Genomic DNA, 17,167 nt, shown 5'->3' on the forward strand with positions numbered 1-17,167 from the left:
CTGCAGTCGCCGCCCCGGCCGCCAGGGGGAGCCGACGCGGTGGGAGGGGCGTTCCCGCTGCGGCCCCGCCCCCGCCCCGCCCCGCCCGGGCCCCGCCGATTCTCTGGTCAGTCCGGGACAGACTGGCGGGCAGACCGACGCTGCCGCCGCGGGGCCGGAGCGGGCCGTGCGGGAACGGGCGGAGGGAGCGCCGGCGCCGTCGGTCCCCGTCGGGGCTCCGTGGGTCCCCCGGCCCGCCCCTGGCCCGGCTATGGCGGGTGCCAGGCCCGGCGTCCACGCGCTGCAGCTGGAGCCGCCCACCGTGGTGGAGACCCTGCGACGCGGGAGTAAATTCATCAAATGGGACGAGGTAAGTGGGGGTGCCCAGTTCCGTCCAGATCCTGGGACTGCCTCATTCAAGCTCCCCCAGACGCCGAGGATCCCCGTTCCAGCCTGGCGTGGCCACTCCGCGTCCCCCCCCCCCAATCCCAGGCTGGCTGTGCTCCGGAAACTTGAGTCTCTAATCGTCCCTGTAATGAAGACTTTGTCCCCCACCCCCCATTCCAGTCTCAACTGCGGAAAATTTGACTTTCCACTCCTTGGCCCCGAATCTCCGAACCCCATTAAATCCCGGCCCCCCTTTTCACTGGCCCTTCCTACCCCTCCTTGCCGATCTAATCCCGGTTCCTCCAACCCTGGTAGGGTCCCCAAACCCCTGCCCGGTACTGGAGTCTTTGGTTCGAGGACCCTGGACCCCAGTCTGGCCCAGGTGCACCTCCATTCTGGGTGCGTGCCGCTAGGACGCTACTCTTCCCAGTGTCCCGGTCCAAACACTCTTCTCCATTCATCACTTTTTCACTGTATTTTGGTTGGCACTCCTTTGCCTTGCTTTGGATCTCAGCCCACCTCCCAGCTCGCTCAGGTGGTACCACCAAGTCACTCTCTAGTGGAGACTTTGCCCCCCAACTTCCTCCACTCCAGGGGAACTTTGCGCCCCACTCCTTAGCATGGGGACTTTGAACCCCAATAAATCTTGGCCCCCTTTATACCCCCCTTGCCTCGACGCTCACCTGCAGCTTCTTGTCCGTCTTTTGCCCCACCCTCATTTCACACCGCCCCCTTCTCTGCCCCCTGGGCCCCTCCTTCCCCAGGGGCGCCACCCGGCCGGCCCGAGCTTCCTCGCTGCTCCTACCCAGTCAGGCCAGAGGCCTGGAAGTCTCTGGGCTTCTTTCCGGCTGGGTGGGGCGGGTAGGCGTGGGAGCCGGGGGGAGGGGCTTGGGCGTGGCCTGAGGCAGCAGGTGTGCCATAGAGGGTGCCTGGAAGCCTCAGGGGCCTGGGGAGACCCCTTCCCCTAGAGGGCCTGAAGGGAAAAGTTTCTCTTTTTCCTCCCAGTGTGATAAACCCAAATAAGGAAGTGGGAACAGAGAGAGGGCCTGGGGGTGGGGTGACTGGGACTTGGGGCCAGAGAGCAGGGGGCCTGGACTGCCTTTGAATGCCAGACCCCTTAGGAGGGGCAGGGGAGGCCCTGGGAGCATTACTACAGAACTCCCCCTCCTCATACTATTGGGGTGCCCTCAGTTCCAGGGCAGGGTTGGGAATCCATCCCAAAGGAGGGGCTGAGGATGTTTGTTCGCACAGCGAAGTGAGGAGGCTCAAGATTCCCCAAAGTCCCAGGGCTCCCTGGCCCCTCTGCTCCCAGATGAACTTCCTGTCCTTTGTGAGCAAAGCCTGAGGTGGGTGGGGCCACTGAGGTCCCATTCTCCAGAAGAGGAAACTGAGTCTGGAGAGTGGAGACTAGTCCCCCCACCACAGTGAGGTTGCAGCTAAGGCCCGGAGCTGAGAGCCTGGCAGGGGTCCTCCTGGCTCCCTGCTTCCTAAGCCAGAGGACTTTGGAGCCATACTGCCTGTGTGCAAATCCTGGCTGTCCTCCCTCGCCCTTCCACGAGCCATGTAGCCTCTCCATGCCTCAGTCTGCTCATTTATGAAATGGGGAGAATACCAGTGTATACCCCACAGGGTTGCTGCGGGACTGAGGCAGTCCCTGGACGCTAAGTGCTTAGACTGACCTGGCACACAGTTGGGACAATGTGAGGGAGCCATTGTGTTGACAATCCAGGCAGCAAGCACAGCAAGCTGTTCAGGGGTGACACCCACGGGAGGCGGCATCTCCTCGTGGGGCAGCAGAGTTCTAGCTGTGGCCACTTGGCCACCTGGGCCCTGGCCAAGTCTGAGTCCCTCTTGACCCCCCTTTGGCCGCTGTCCTCAGTTGCCTGGGGATAGCCCTGGAAGTGTGTGAGGGCCCAGGCCCTCTTCGGAAAATGGGGCCAACACAGTCTTCCTCGCCTTCCTCAGGATTCCCCAAAGTCTGTTTGAGGGAGGGCAGATTTTGCTCTGGCTGAAGGCAGGGGAGGTCCTCTGCTGGTGTGACTCAGTCTGTGCTCTGTGAGATGGGGTGAGCACGGAGTGCAGAGTGAGGATAATGGACTTTTAGCAGATGGGGGGGTGGCCAGTCATCGCAGGACCCCTAGGGCCACAGGAGGGCTGTGGGGGCTGGGCTTCTGGACCCTCTGCTTTCACACCATAAATATTTCCAATGGGCCTGTGGGGAGCTCTAAGCTTCAGGAGGCTCTCAGGCCTTTTGTGGACATTGAGCCTGGGGTTGGGGTCTTGGGAGGCCTCCCTAGCAAGATGGGTCCGGTTTCATGGGTAGAGGAGGATGGAAAGGGTATCTGGGCAAAGGAATGATGGTGCAGAGGCCAGAAGTGGGGAAAGGGTAGTTAGGGGTCCATGTGACTAAGTCTTAGGCGAAAAGAGGTGATATTGGGAGGGGTGTTGGGACCCCAGACGTCGCACCCAGGACCTGAGCTTTGTCCTAAGGATTATCAGGTACCATAGAGGACCTTTGGGCTGGGTGAGGTTTCATCTTTGCTCGTCATCAGAAACATGGCCCTGGGTGGCTCCTGGGGGACCAGGACCAAGCCTGGCTTTTAGTCCTCCTTGACCCCTGCTGTTCCATGCCATCCCCAGGAGGCCTCCAGTCGGAACCTGGTGACCCTGCGAGTGGACTCCAATGGCTTCTTCCTGTACTGGACAGGACCCAACATGGTGAGGGTGGGCACTGGGGCAGTGCACTCAGGTCTAGGGCTCCCGCCCCAGACCCTCACACCCAACCCATCAGGGTGGGGCTCAGGAGCAGGCTGACCTCTCGCATGGCTTGCTGGACAGGAAGTGCTCAGGGCAGTCGCTGAGGCATGGGTGGCCACTCTTTGGCCTGGGTGGGGAGCTTGGGGGCTCTGGGATCTCACCCGCTAGCCTCTTAGACCCACCCTGGCATCTGATTTCCCCAGGAGGTGGACACACTGGACATCAGCTCCATCAGGGACACAAGGACAGGCCGTTACGCCCGCCTACCCAGGGTGAGCGATGGGGTCCAGGACTAAGCATGGGAGTGAGATGGTGGGAGATGGGGATACCCTTCCTCACCCGTGGCTCTCACCTACTCAGGACCCCAAAATCCGTGAGGTGCTGGGTTTTGGGAGCCCTGAAGCACGGCTAGAGGAGAAGCTGATGACGGTGGTGGCCGGGCCAGACCCAGTGAACACAACATTCTTGAACTTCATGGCCGTGCAGGATGACACAGCCAAGGTGGGCTGGGGCTGAGGGGTCGTCCAGGGGAGCCACCTCCTCCCTTGCTGAATCGGCCATCACTTAGTGAGGGCCTATTGTGTACTAGGCTGCTCTCTGCCCCTGATTCTCATCGTGTTCTCTGACAAAGTAGTATTTAAGCACTTACTGTGTACCATGCCTGGTTCTGGGCTTGGGCTGCGGCTGGGCCAGCCCCTCTGGCCCCCACTCACCCTCTCCCCTGCATCCTGACCCCTCAGGTCTGGGCTGAGGAGCTGTTCAAACTGGCGATGAACATCTTGGCTCAGAATGCCTCCAGGAACACCTTCCTGCGCAAAGCGTGAGCCCCAGGCCTGCCTGGGGGGCATTGGGGGTGCAGGTGTTCGTCCCAGGGCATGACCCTTCTGCCTGTCTCCCCAGATATACAAAGCTGAAGCTGCAGGTGAACCAGGATGGACGGATCCCGGTCAAGAAGTGAGCGTCCCTTCCCCTTAGCATCTTCTGTCCTACCCTGGTCTTAGTGACCTTTGCCCTCACTGACCTTGACCCCCTCCTGCCTACTCAGCATCCTGAAGATGTTCTCAGCAGACAAGAAGCGGGTAGAGACTGCACTGGAGTCCTGTGGCCTCAATTTTAACCGGGTGAGGGGGCAGAGGGCAGGTGCTGGGTGGGTGTCATGGCGGGTGCCTGCTCTTTTGGGGCTGGCTGTGCCTGGGTACTCACCCCACCCTCCTCGGCCCCCAGAGCGAGTCCATCCGGCCTGATGAGTTTTCCCTGGAAATCTTTGAGCGGTTCCTGAACAAGTTGTGTCTTCGGCCAGACATTGACAAGATCCTGCTGGAGATGTGAGCAGGGCTGGGCCCTCTTACCAGCCCCCAGCACTCCACGCTAGCCTCCACTCCAGGGTTCCTTCCAGCCCAGAACGGGGAGTGGGGCTGTGGCTGAGCTCAGAGCCATGCTGCCTGCAGCTTTGTTGCGGACAGTGTCTGCTGAGGCTTTGCCGTTTGCTTTTGCCAACCCATGCTGGGGACGAGCACTGGGTGGGGCAACTGCCAGGCACTTGCCTGAGCTCAAGCGGCGAGTGGGGGCTGGGGCCGAGACTGGGTCTAGTACTGGCCCAGCCTGTGCTAATGCCACGAGAGCGGATGGGGGAACTGAAGCGCAGAGAAGCAGCGGCTTACCCAAGTCATAGCCAGTGGGTGCCAACTCCCTCTGCCAGGCTGAGGGCTTGGAGCAGGGGCTGTTGAAGCTTCTGGCTGACCTGGCTTCCCGCCCCCCTCCAGAGGTGCCAAGGGCAAGCCGTACCTGACCCTGGAGCAGCTCATGGAGTTCATCAACCAGAAGCAACGGGACCCGAGACTCAATGAAGTGCTGTACCCACCCCTGGGGCCCTCCCAGACCCGCCTACTTATTGAGAAGTATGAGCCCAACCAGCAGTTCCTGGAGCGAGGTGAGCCAACTGTCATGGGGGGAGGGACTGGGGGAAGGGGCCAGCTGATATCCTAACTTTGCCAACCCTACCTGGCCCCCAGACCAGATGTCCATGGAGGGCTTCAGCCGTTACCTGGGCGGGGAGGAGAACGGCATCCTGCCCCTGGAGACCCTGGATCTGAGCACAGACATGACCCAGCCACTAAGCGCCTACTTCATCAACTCCTCACATAACACCTATCTCACAGGTGAGCCAGCTGCCCTCCGCTGGCTGGGGGGGTGGCGTCCGTGACCTCTGCCTTCTGGCCCTTACACTGCCTCCCTCCTTCTGGGGTGGTCAGTGCTGGGTATGCAGGCAAGAAGTACCCAGCCTGCCTTGGGGGACCAGGGCTTCTCTGCATGGGTGTGCCTCATGGTGGGGGAGGGTCTGGAAAGCTTCCTGGGGGAAAGACTGAGGCCTTTAGTGGCAGCTTTGGGAAGGAACAGCCTGTGCAAAGGCCCAGAATAGAAGACAGCTTGGTGCAGAAAGGAGGCCGGGAGGAGGGGTGGGGTGGGGTGGGGGCTGGGGCAGTGAGAGGGGGCCAGAGAGGAAGGCAGGGCTAGACCCAGTGGGGAGGGGATTTGGATTTATCCTAAGTGGTCAAGAAAGGCAATTTTTGGAGAGTGTTAAGCAGGGCAGGGGTGACGTGGCCTGGTAAGTTTTTAGAAGGATGACGCCAGGTGCTCTGCAGAGATTGGGAGGCAGGGAGGGTCTGGTGTCTGCAGGCAGGAGGTGGTAGTGCAGGGAGGAAAGGGAAGTCAGGGGCTATGGGGGCATTGGATGTGACTCCCTGGGTCAGGCTGCTGCGATGGGAGGTGGTGGATGTTTCGGTGAGAGGGGGTGAGCCCGGGGAAGGCACCAACCCGTCAGCCAGCACTGGTGGGCGCCGACTCTGACACGCTGTGGTGGGTGCCAGGGGCTGGGTGTGGGGGCTGGGCCCTGCCCTGGTGAGGTGCTGCTTGTTCCGCAGCAAATGAAGGAGTGGTCAGGGGCTTGCCAGGCGGACTGGGCCAGGGCCAGGCTTGGCTGCCACAGGGCCCTCCATGTCCCCCGGTGTCCCCAGCATGGCCTGGTTCAGCACGGGCCAGGGGAGGAAGGGGAGGGGCCTGGCTGGCAGGACGGCTGTGGTGACAGAGCCTCGCCCGCAGCGGGGCAGCTGGCTGGGACCTCGTCGGTGGAGATGTACCGCCAGGTGCTGCTATGGGGCTGCCGCTGCGTGGAGCTGGACGTGTGGAAAGGGCGGCCGCCGGAGGAGGAACCCTTCATCACCCACGGCTTCACCATGACCACGGAGGTGCCGCTGCGGGATGTGCTCGAGGCCATCGCCGAGAGCGCCTTCAAAACCTCGCCCTACCCAGTCATCCTCTCCTTTGAGAACCATGTGGACTCGTGAGTTGGTCCTGATCAGAGATGTCCACCCCAGCGGCCTCTAATGTGGGGGCTCCGGACCTGGGGACCCCTGATCAACCCAGAGATAGCCTCCCACGAGCTGTCGAACAGCTCCTGTTACCGCTAACCCTGGGACTTTTCATTGACCCTGAGAATCTCTGATTTACCCTCTGGACCTCTGACCTCTGACCTTGGCCCCACAGGGCAAAGCAGCAGGCCAAGATGGCTGAGTACTGCCGCTCCATCTTTGGGGATGCGCTGCTCATTGACCCACTGGACAAGTACCCGGTATGGGGGCTCGGAGCTGTGGCACGTATGGGGGGCTGAGGGTGCCCCAGCAGGCCCTGACCTGTCTGTGCCCACCAGCTGGCCCCGGGCATCCCCTTGCCCAGCCCCCAGGACCTGATGGGCCGCATCCTGGTGAAGAACAAGAAGCGGCACCAGCCCAGCACTGGCGTCCCCAACAGCTCCGTGCGCAAGCGGCCATTGGAGCAGAGCAACTCGGTCTTAAGTGAGAGCTCGGCTGCCACGGAGCCCTCCTCACCCCAGCTCGGTATGACCGTGGCCCAACCTTTGACCCTGACCCTGACCCTAATTCCCATCTGCTCCCAACATGACATTCCTCCTCACCAAGCCACACTCCTAGCTGCTTATGGGACCTCTGACCTCTGACCCCAGGCACTCACTCAGCTACACCCCAGCTGGATTTGGCTCCATGCAACTCCTGACCCCTCAATCTCAAACTCTCACCTCACCGTGCCCTCCCCTCAACTGGGCTATGACTCTGATCTCTGAACTCTGCCTCGGTGAACCAGGTGAACCAGGTGAACCAGGTGAACCAGGTCCCCGTGCTTTGAGTGTGACCCTCAGACTCCTGACCTCTGTCCTATGACCCCGACTTAGTCTGCCCACCCATCTGGTTATAAGTTCAGCTGACCCTTGACCTCTCACTTTACTGAAGTCCTCCTGACCTCTGACCCCAACTGTTCCCCTCGCCAAGCCCCTGCATCGGGTGCATCTCTGACTGACCCCCTGACTTAGAGTCGCACCACGACAGCACCCTTCACCCTTCCTGTCATGGCTGCTGTACCTGAGCTCCTGGCTTCTCCCCCTCCTGAGCCACCCTCCCTCCCTCTCTGATGAACTCTGGGCCATGACCTTTGATCCCCTCTGCCTTACCGCTACATCCAACTCCTGACCTCTGCCCTCTCCCCCAGCCGCACTGCCCTGAGAGTCCCCTTGACTTTCCCACTGAGTCACCTCCACCCGCCCTGGCCACAACACCCTCTAGCTGCTGAGAGCGTGTGCGCCCTAACCCCCGAGCCCCTGTGGGCCTGTCCTCTGCAGGGTCCCCCAGCTCCGACAGCTGTCCAGGCCTGAGCAATGGGGAGGAGGCAGGCCTTGAGAAGCCCGGCCTGGAGCCACGGAAGTCTCTGGGTGATCTTGGACCTGCTGACCGTGAGGATGAAGAGGAAGATGAAGAAGAGGAGGAACAGGCAGACCCCAAAAAGCCCACCACGGACGAGGTCAGGCGGGCCAGTGGGAAGTAGGGACGCGTTTGCTGAGCGCCAACGGGGCCCGGCACAGCGCTGGGGGCTGGCTTTGGCCATGGCACTCTCCTGGAGCTGTGTGGGGATTGAGGGACATGTGGAGAGGGAAGGAGGGGTCTTAGATAATCAGGCATAAAATAAAATGTGAAATTATGCTCATGATGGGGGCTGGGGAGGGGCGAGTTCCCGTGCAGAACGAGGTGGGGAAACGAGGGGGAGGAAGGGGAATCTGACCTGGGGGGCGTGGTTTGGGCGAGCAGACCTGAGGAAGAGGAAACACCTGTGGCAGGGCCAGTGTTCGGGAGGGGGTGAGGGGGTCCTCTAGACAAGGGTGGTGTTGGGTCTGAGGGCTGGAGGTGACAGCAAAGTCAGTCCCGAGGTCGAATTTGGGAGGGGCCCGGTGTGGGGAAGGGCGGCCAGGGGCCGCCAAGCTCAGCAGCACAGGGATTGAGTCTGAGTCTTAGGAGCCCCCGAGAGGGGCGGGCAAGGCAGCTGGAAGTAATGTCTGGGGGTGGAAATTCGGGGGCCTGTCTGCATGTGGGTAATCGAAGCCTTGCAGTTGGGTGAGAAGTGCCAGCTCCAGAATCAGGGAGGCAGGAGGCAAACCAGGGCCGACAGAGCTGTGGGCTTGGGCCTCAGCTGAGGCTGCTGGGCTGTATGGTTGTGGGGTGGGTCAGTCTCCTCTGTGCTATGGGGCAGGTGAGGGAACTTCCCGCTGATGGCTGCAGGGCATGACACTGCTGACCCTGCATTTGGGGTCACAGGGCACTGCTAGCAGTGAGGTCAATGCTACTGAGGAAATGTCAACCCTCGTCAACTACGTCGAGCCTGTCAAGTTCAAGTCCTTCGAGGCTGCTCGAAGTGAGTGGGGTGGGAGGTGGTGGGAGTGGGAGCCAGCTTGGCCCTGCCAGACCTAACTGCCTCCTACTGCCCACTCCTCAGAGAGGAACAAGTGCTTCGAGATGTCATCCTTTGTGGAGACCAAGGCCATGGAACAGCTGACCAAGAGCCCCATGGAGTTTGTGGAGTATCCTTTGGTGGCACTGGGGCCATGGGGCCAGGCCGGGGGCATTCGGAGACTGGCTCCAACGTTCTAACCCTTCTTGTGCCACCAACACAGGGTTCTGACGTTCCAGCGCCCCTGTCTGGGTTTTGGGTGGGTCTGGGAGACTGCACAGGGGCTAGGCCAGCAAGGGGGGGGCCTGGGGGCACCTTGAACCCAGGCCAGGAGGCGGGCGAGTGCACGGCGTGGCCCCTGACTGCCCACCTCAGGTACAACAAGCAGCAGCTCAGCCGCATCTACCCCAAGGGCACTCGTGTGGACTCCTCCAACTACATGCCCCAGCTCTTCTGGAACGTGGGCTGCCAGCTCGTGGCACTCAACTTCCAGACCCTGGGTGAGAGCTGGCCCACCTGGACCCTTGACCCCCCGCCTCACCCACTTCTGCCCCAGGACCCTGCTAATTTTGTCTGAATGGACCTCTGATTCTATTTAATTCCAAATTCGGAAACCAAGTGGGAGACCTTGGCTGACCCCAACTCCTGACCTTGGCGGACCCTAGACCCCTTTTCCTGCCTGGTCTTTCCTAATTGTGGGACCCTAATGATGCCTGGTCTCCTTTCTGCATGACACTGTTCATCTTGACTCTTGGCCCCGTGTTGACCTGCTGACCCTCGCCCTTCCGCATTGCCCCTAGATGTGGCCATGCAGCTCAACGCAGGCGTGTTTGAGTACAATGCGCGCAGCGGCTACCTGCTCAAGCCCGAGTTCATGAGGCGGCCAGACAAGTCCTTTGACCCCTTCACCGAGGTCATCGTGGACGGCATTGTGGCCAATGCCTTACGGGTCAAGGTGGAGCCAGGGAGGGCTCGGGCCGGGGGCCCTGGGGGCGGGACTCTCAGCAGCCTCCTCACGCTCCTGTCTCTCCCAGGTCATCTCCGGACAGTTCCTGTCTGACAGGAAGGTGGGCATCTACGTGGAAGTGGATATGTTTGGCCTCCCTGTGGACACACGGCGCGGCAAGTACCGCACTCGGACCTCTCAGGGGAACTCATTCAACCCAGTGTGGGACGAAGAGCCCTTTGAGTTCCCCAAGGTGAGCCTCACGCCCACCCAGGCCTGCTGGGCTCACCTGGGGGGTACAGGAACCAGGTGCACTGGTAGCAGCCAGGGGTGGGAGGGGGGTTGCCAGGAACCTTAAACCTGGGCCTGACACCTCCAGGCCCCACCCCCATTCCTGTGTGTCCCCGGGTCAGGCTTGGCTCCCTGCCCTCTGTGGGGTGAGAGAAGAGGAAGGTGAAACGGAGGGAGGTCCGTGGCCCCAGGAAGAGTGGATATAGCCTGTCCCATCCAGCATTTGCCTGAGATCAGTCATGAGCTCACACCAGCTCCTCCCCACCTCCCAAATGGACCGGAACTCCGTGCCCAGCTGGGGCGGGTGTGGCATGGCCTGGCCTGGCCCACCACAGTGGTGCCTGGAGGGGTGGGGTCAGCCTGTTCTCTTGGCTCAGGGCTCTGAGGGCTGCTGACTATCCACTTGGCCATGCTGTGCGCTGTGGGTCCACCAGTGGCCCCTTAGCTGGGGTGATTGATAGTCATTGGGTCATCTTGTCCAAGGGTCCCCCACTCCGAGTGCTGGCCTCAGTGGCTGTGGTCAGCTGTGGCTCCGTGGCCACATCAGCCATGGGTCAGCTCTGTGGCTTAGCGCCCCTGTGGACCCTCAGGTGGTGCTTCCCACGCTGGCTTCGCTGCGTGTTGCGGCCTTTGAGGAGGGCGGCAAGTTCGTGGGGCACCGGATCCTGCCTGTCTCTGCCATCCGCTCGGGTGAGGCCATGAGGACTCTGGGCAGGGCGGGGACAGTGTGCGTGGGGGCCTTGTGGGGCTCATTCGCCTTGTCCTCCCAGGGTACCACTATATCTGCCTGAGGAATGAGGCCAACCAGCCCCTGTGCCTGCCAGCCCTGCTCATCTACACTGAGGCCTCTGACTACATCCCGGACGACCACCAGGGTGAGCTGTGGGGGCAGGCCAGGCAGCCTGGGGGACAGGGGCGCCCTCTGGGTCTGGGGATGGCCCAGCTGAGCGGCACCAGCTGAGGGTGGGTTCTGCTGTCCCTGGATGAGACGGAGATGCTGGGAGGGTGTGGCCTGGGCTCTGGCTCTGAGACCCTCGCCCTCCGCCCCCGCCCAGACTATGCAGAGGCCCTGATCAACCCCATCAAGCACGTCAGCCTGTTGGACCAGAGGGCCAAGCAGCTGGCTGCCCTCATTGGGGAGAGAGAGGTGAGCCAGCGCGGGGTGTAGGGGCTGGTGAGAGGCATCAGGACTCAGACCCACCTGACCCCGGGGCCTGCTGGGGGCGGGGGCGGCCCTGGGGAGGAACTCCTGCCGTCTCCCTCTTCTCCACCACCTGCACCAGTGGATTCTGGCACCCTGGCACCCTCTCCCAGCTGGTGAGCAAAGGCAGCTACCGCTCCTCTCCCCAAGACGAAAAGGGACTGTTCACTGCCCTACAGCAAACGCCAGCGCCTTTCACCCACCCCTTCCTTCTGCCTGGAAGGCCTTTTCCCCTTCCTGGACTGGTCTCTCACCCAAACCAGAAAACAAAGCCAAGTGAGTGCTGAGCGTCAGCTCTCTGCCCAGCTGGGCGCGAGCTGTTTTCACGAACTTGGCTCATACAGTCCTCCCAGCACCTGTCTTTGCCAACTCCAGGGTCAAGATGGAGACACTGAGGTTCTGAGTCGAAAACCCTGGCCTGGGCCCCCATCCTTGGCCTTTCCACCAAGCTGCCCGGTGCGGGGCTTCTGGCCTCTCTCCCAGTAGCTCAGTGGCCTTGGTTAGTCCGCACACTTTAAGACGGTGGAAACCATCCCGTCTGCATGTGCAAGGCCTCGGGACAGACCTGGGCTAGAATTCCTCCTGCTGCCTGCGGGATCAAAGCTGGGGACTGGGGCAGGTGGGAGCCACAGGGGCTTTTAAAACGGGTCCCGTGAGCCACAAGGTGCCAGTGGCTTCTGTGGGGAGAGGTCAAGAGCAGAGGCCCACCTGCACATCTAGACCGAGCCCCGAGGGGCCTGCGGCAGGCAGGGGAGAGGCAGCTACTTGAAGCTGTTAGCCAGAGAGGCTGGTGCCCGCTCTGCAGTCACTTCCTTCATTGATTTAATCAGGAGCTAAGCAACTGGGAAGATGAGCAGCTGTGGGCAAGGGTGGAGGGGGCTCAGGGGCAGGAAGAGACTTAGGGCCGGGCCAAGGCTTTGCAGAACAGTTTGGAAGTTCCTGAGTACAGGCAGTGGGGCCCGTCATCCTAGGGACACCATCTCACACTGGCTTCCCCACCCCCTTGTAAAAAGGGGGCTTAGGTGTGCTTGCTTTACACCTCTTGTTTCTCAGGTAACCATCTTTTTTCCAATTTTATTTTATTATTTTTTAATTTTTAAAAAAGATTTTATTTATTTATTTTTAGAAAGAGAGGGAGGGAGAGAAACCGATGTGCAAGAGGTACATCCATCAGTTACCTCTCGCACCCCCCCAACTGGGGACCTGCCCACAACCCAGGCATGTGCCCCGACCGGGAGTTGAACCAGCAACCTTTCAGTGGCAGGCTGGCACTTAATCTACTGAGCTGCACCAGCCAGGGCTCCTGTAGGTAGATGTCTGCACAGCCCCATGTTATAGATGAGTCACAGGGCCAGACCGGCAGAGGGAGGCGGGCCTGGGGCATCAGGCAACCTCAGGAAGTTGTGAAGGACAGAGCGGCCTGGAGAGAGCGAGCAGCATTTCTGGAAAGAGTGTTCTGCTTTCCCCCTCACAGGCTCAGGCTGGCCTGGAGACATGCCAGGAGACCCAGTCACCGCAGCTGGGGTCCCAGCTGACCCCAAACCCCACACCCAGTGCACTGGACACCACCCCCCGCCGGCCCCCAGGCCCTGTCACCTCCCCCACCAGCCCTTCCCTTAGCAGCCCAGGTAAGGGGCAGTCTGGGCGTGGGTGGCCTGAGAGGAGTAGCTCTGGGGTCTTCTCCAGTTTTTCCCAGTCCTACCTCTGCTCTCCAGGTCAGCGGGATGATCTCATTGCCAGTATCCTGTCAGGTAGAGTCCTGGTGGTGTGCGGGCGGGGCTACCCAGGGAGGCGGGGCCACGCATGGAGGGTGTGTGGTGCTCCTGCAGGCTTGGCTTGCACCAGCCCTGCCTGCCTTTGCTCCGCTGTTCTGCAGAGGTGGTTGTGGCCCCGCTGGAGGAGCACCGAGGCCACAAGGCTCTGGTGAAGCTCCGGAGTCGACAAGAGCGAGACCTGCGGGAGATGCTCAAGAAGCATCAGCGGAAGGCAGTTGCTCTCACTCGCCGATTGCTGGACAACCTGGCCCAGGCCCAGGCCGAGGGCAGGTGCCGGCATCGACCAGGTGTCCCGTGAGTGTCCAGCCTGCCTGGGAGCGTGTGCTTCATATGGTGATCTGAATGAGGGGTGTGCACGTGGGTTTCTCCTGCACCAGATGGGCATGGAGGATAGCCAACAGCTGCTTCTCCACCCCCAAGGAGGAGGGTTTAATGCAAGGGAGAAATAGGAGGCTTCCCTTCCTCAGTCCCGCCCTCTTTCCACTTAAGAGCAATACCTCATTGGAAAACACCCGTGAGAAGCATGTATTTTGAGAGACTGTTGCCCAGACAGGCTCGGAGGCTTGGGTGAAGCAAGCTAGCCTCCTCACTGGCATAATAAACCCCACCCCCCAGACTGGTGTCTGTCATTGCCTGCTGGGATATGCCCTGCCACCTTCCACCCTCCCGGCCCAAGTCCACGTGATGAGTTGAGCATCACTCAGAGAGGTTCTTCACACAGAGGCGGGGAGGACGAGAAGGAGGAGGAGGAAGAGGTGAAGCGGTATCAAGAGTTCCAGAATAGACAGGTGCAGAGTCTGCTGGAGCTGCGGGAGGCCCAGGCAGATGCTGAGGCCGAGCGGAGGCTGGAGCACCTGCGACAGGTGAGGGGGGTTTGTGGTGGTGAGGGAGTGCCTGCTTCTTGGACAGACCCGTCATCGGGCCGTGTCGCCTGTCGGTTACCTGTGTCCACAGGCTCTGCAGCGGCTCAGGGAGATTGTCCTGGATGCTCACACCACTCAGGTCAAGAGGCTGAAGGAGATGAATGACAGGTGAAGGCAGAGGGTCTTGTGTGGGTGGCACGGGGGACCCCCTGGTGCCCGGACAAAAGCAGAGCCCCTAGTCCTGCACTGACCCTCCCGTTAACCCCCACTGGCTCCTCCAGGGAGAAGAAGGAACTGCAGAAAATCCTGGACAGGAAACGCCACAACAGTATCTCGGAGGCCAAGACAAGGGAGAAACATAAGAAGGAAGTGTAAGGGCATCGGGGCTGGGAGCCATTTGGGGGCAGTCGGGGCAGTCGGGGCTGGGTGCCTGCGCTGAACCCGCCCTGCCTCGCTCCTTTGCAGGGAACTGACAGAGATTAACCGGCGCCACATCACCGAGTCTGTCAACTCCATCCGCCGGGTAAGGCTCAGGCGCCACTCCGGTCCACCTCCTTCCTCCATCGTCAGGGACCCATCTCCTTGGTGCTTGCCTCGTGTTACGTTGGCCTGTTGGGGTTTCTAGACCCCACAACCCCCTAAGCCCACGCCATCTCCAAAGCCAACTGTGTATAATAGTGTCCCATGGCTTTGGGGTCAGGGTCTGGAGACTTTGCTGTAAGGATCATGTCGGAATTCTGGCCCCACAAGCCTGGAGCCTAGCCCCTCCCTTAGAGACCCTTGGCTGACCCCTTGTCCCCCCACTGACAGCTGGAGGAGGCCCAGAAGCAGCGGCATGAACGAGTTATGGCTGGGCAGCAGCAGGTCCTTCAGCAGCTGGTGGAAGACGAGCCCAAGGTGAGGCCTTGGGCGAGGCGGGCATCGGGGTGGCAGGCAGAGTGCTGGGTGGCCTGTCCTGTGATTCTCCTCCTCCTCCCACAGCTGCTGGGCCAGCTGGCCCAGGAATGTCAGGAGCAGCGGGCGAGGCTGCCCCAGGAGATCCGCCGGAGCCTGCTGGGCGAGACACCGGAGGGGCTGGGGGATGGACATCTGGTGGCTTGTGCCAGCAACGGTCACGCGCCTGGGAGCATTGGGCACCTGTCTGGTGCTGACTCGGAGAGCCAAGAGGAGAATACGAAGCTTTGAACTGGCTGAGAAAGAGGTGGCCACAGGGCCAGGGTGGGCACTGGGAGGAGGGTCGGAAGCTAAGACACTAATGTGCTTTTTTTTAACTTTTTATCTTTAGAAATTTTATTTTTTTAAACTGAGGCGAGCACCCCACACTAACTTCCTTCCTTCACCCTCTCGGGGCCTCGTCAGTCCCCAGCCCCTCCTTCCTGCCCTCAGTCCTAGGGAAGGTGCTGGGTCACTCCGGGCCTGAAGAGCTTGGCTGGGGTCCTTGCCCCCCATGACGCCCACACCCCAGAGTGGGAGCCACCTCCCTCACTGCCCCACAGAACACTGTGCGGAGACTTAGAGCCCTGGGAAGTAGGGGTCACAATCTTTCTCTATTCTCTGGGGACTTTTTATGTGAATAAAAGTGGATTTTAGGGACCCTGTGTGCAGTGTGGTTTGGGGTGGGGCAGTGCCAGAGAGGACCTGGGTCCTAGGCCCTCTCTGCCACTTCTTTTGAGGCCTCAGTTTCCTCATCTATAAAATGGGCTTGTAGGTATACTTAGGGTTGAGATTGGGCCCCTAGTGAAGGGCTGCTGGGTTTGGACCTTGAGACCTCCTTGCCCGGGGCTGGCATATCTTCCCAATCCCCTGATATCTGAGGCCCTTTGGCCGGCCCTAGGCTTTCTGCCTCCTGCCCTCTGCTCCTGGGCCTTCCTTTCTCCCTTCTGGGCTCCTACCCTCCCTTCACAGAGGCGCAGGCCCTCGCTTCAGGAAGCTTCCCCGCGCCCTTCCTTTTGCTTGATGCAACCCAACCCAAGGGTCCAGCATCTTCTGCTGAGGCTGCCCTGGGCTTCACACCGGCCAGCCGTTAACTCTGTGTCTGGAGATGGACTAGGGGTGGAGTGGGGCAGCTCAGGACCAGTCCAACCTCGGAGGAGCTGGGCTCTCAGCGATACATGGGAAGTGGGCGGGTCTGGCAGTAACCCTTGGGAGAAGGGAAGCTGGCAGTCAAGGCACAGGGCTGGGAGACCCAGCACCCCCTCAATCCCTGTGAGGGAGATGTTATGCCTCTTTTACAGATGAGGAAACAGGCCCAGACAGAAGTCACGTGTGCCAGGCCAACTCAAGACGTCCTGACCTGGAGGCAGGGCGGGTCTGAACACTCTATGGCAGATGCTCTGCAGCCAGCCTGGAGGACCTGCTCCATGCCTCCTCTTCCCACCTCAGGACAGCGACAGCCTGGAGTGGCAGAGACCCTGCAGTGAGGGTGCGGCTGGGTTCTGCTGCAGGGTCAGGCTGGCATTCCTTCAAGGCCTCTCCCAGCTTCCTGGCGGAGCTTCCCAGGCTAACTGCCTCCCTCCTACGGAGGAAGGCAGCCTCTTATCTGGGTTTATCTCCTGCCAATTGAGTGTTTTCTTTCTTTGTTTTTGCTGCAGCCTCAGGCAAACAGATGGGGTGGGGAGGCCAGAGAAACCGGACTTCGAGTGGGGGCTCTCCCAGGGCAGGGGGCCTCTACTCTGGGCCCTGGTCCTTCAGGGTTGGCACCACTGCCCAGGGCTTCCCTGCTCCTGTGGTCAGTCCCTGTCCTATCCCCAAATCTGCCCACTGCATTGTGTGTCCAGGCCCCTCAGCAGCCAACTCCTGTCTTGGCTCACCTCCACTTATGGAAACACTACACGTCAGTCCCGTGGTCCTCAAAGACCAGGCTAAACTCCAAACTCCTGGGTATGACGACCGAGCTCCTCAGAAGCCTGGCTTCTGCTGCCCCTCCCATACTTCCATGGGTCCATTTTTTCCTTTGCCCAGAATGATAGCCCCCTCCCCCCATTTCTCCCTGCCCACCCGCTGTGTCTTAACTCATCTGTATACCTAGCGCAAATTACTGGCTCATCTATAGGGGGCGCCAATAAATCTTCCTGGAATTGAGCTCAGAGCTCTGCTCCAGGTCCTAATGAAGCTTCTCTAGTTCCCTAGTTATCACTCTATTCACAGCCCTTGGCCTAGCCTTCCACCATCCCCTCCCCCG

General features: G+C 60.7%; 1 protein-coding gene across 3 annotated transcripts; it reads left to right on the top strand.

Moving 5' to 3' along the window:
• The first annotated feature begins 99 nt into the window (after positions 1–99).
• PLCB3 (phospholipase C beta 3) lies at positions 100–17,067 on the top strand. Of its 3 annotated transcripts, none has more exons than XM_037053055.1 (32): positions 100–349; positions 3,007–3,084; positions 3,327–3,395; positions 3,484–3,624; positions 3,864–3,943; positions 4,024–4,077; positions 4,169–4,244; positions 4,348–4,448; positions 4,887–5,053; positions 5,136–5,282; positions 6,223–6,463; positions 6,667–6,751; positions 6,830–7,016; positions 7,811–7,989; positions 8,778–8,874; positions 8,956–9,040; positions 9,286–9,410; positions 9,711–9,865; positions 9,945–10,109; positions 10,738–10,837; positions 10,918–11,022; positions 11,203–11,294; positions 12,823–12,976; positions 13,064–13,099; positions 13,225–13,417; positions 13,845–13,986; positions 14,078–14,154; positions 14,268–14,357; positions 14,452–14,509; positions 14,797–14,883; positions 14,968–15,187; positions 16,221–17,067. In XM_037053055.1, exons 1-31 carry the CDS (start codon positions 251–253, stop codon positions 15,169–15,171), a joined length of 3,669 nt encoding a protein of 1,222 aa, XP_036908950.1. In that variant the 5' UTR covers positions 100–250; the 3' UTR covers positions 15,172–15,187; positions 16,221–17,067. The 3 variants fall into 3 exon arrangements, with proteins under 3 accessions (XP_036908950.1, XP_036908949.1, XP_036908948.1); XM_037053054.1 differs by lacking the exon at positions 16,221–17,067 and adding an exon at positions 15,272–15,579; XM_037053053.1 differs by lacking the exon at positions 16,221–17,067 and having other exon boundaries at positions 14,968–15,579.
• Positions 17,068–17,167: the final 100 nt, after the last annotated feature.

This window comes from Sturnira hondurensis, unplaced genomic scaffold (genome assembly GCF_014824575.4).
Source record: "Sturnira hondurensis isolate 20B ecotype Veracruz unplaced genomic scaffold, ASM1482457v3 Scaffold0007797, whole genome shotgun sequence".
Taxonomy (NCBI): domain Eukaryota; kingdom Metazoa; phylum Chordata; class Mammalia; order Chiroptera; family Phyllostomidae; genus Sturnira; species Sturnira hondurensis.

What these genes read in the sequence shown, in the direction of transcription:
- PLCB3 (XM_037053055.1), top strand. Translation starts at nt 251, where the DNA reads ATGGCGGGTGCCAGGCCCGGCGTCCACGCGCTGCAGCTGGAGCCGCCC. An exon ending in TTTGAGAACCATGTGGACTC is followed by an intron (nt 6,464 to 6,666) that starts GTGAGTTGGTCC and finishes TTGGCCCCACAG; the next exon opens with GGCAAAGCAGCAGGCCAAGA. An exon ending in ACTCAACTTCCAGACCCTGG is followed by an intron (nt 9,411 to 9,710) that starts GTGAGAGCTGGC and finishes CATTGCCCCTAG; the next exon opens with ATGTGGCCATGCAGCTCAAC.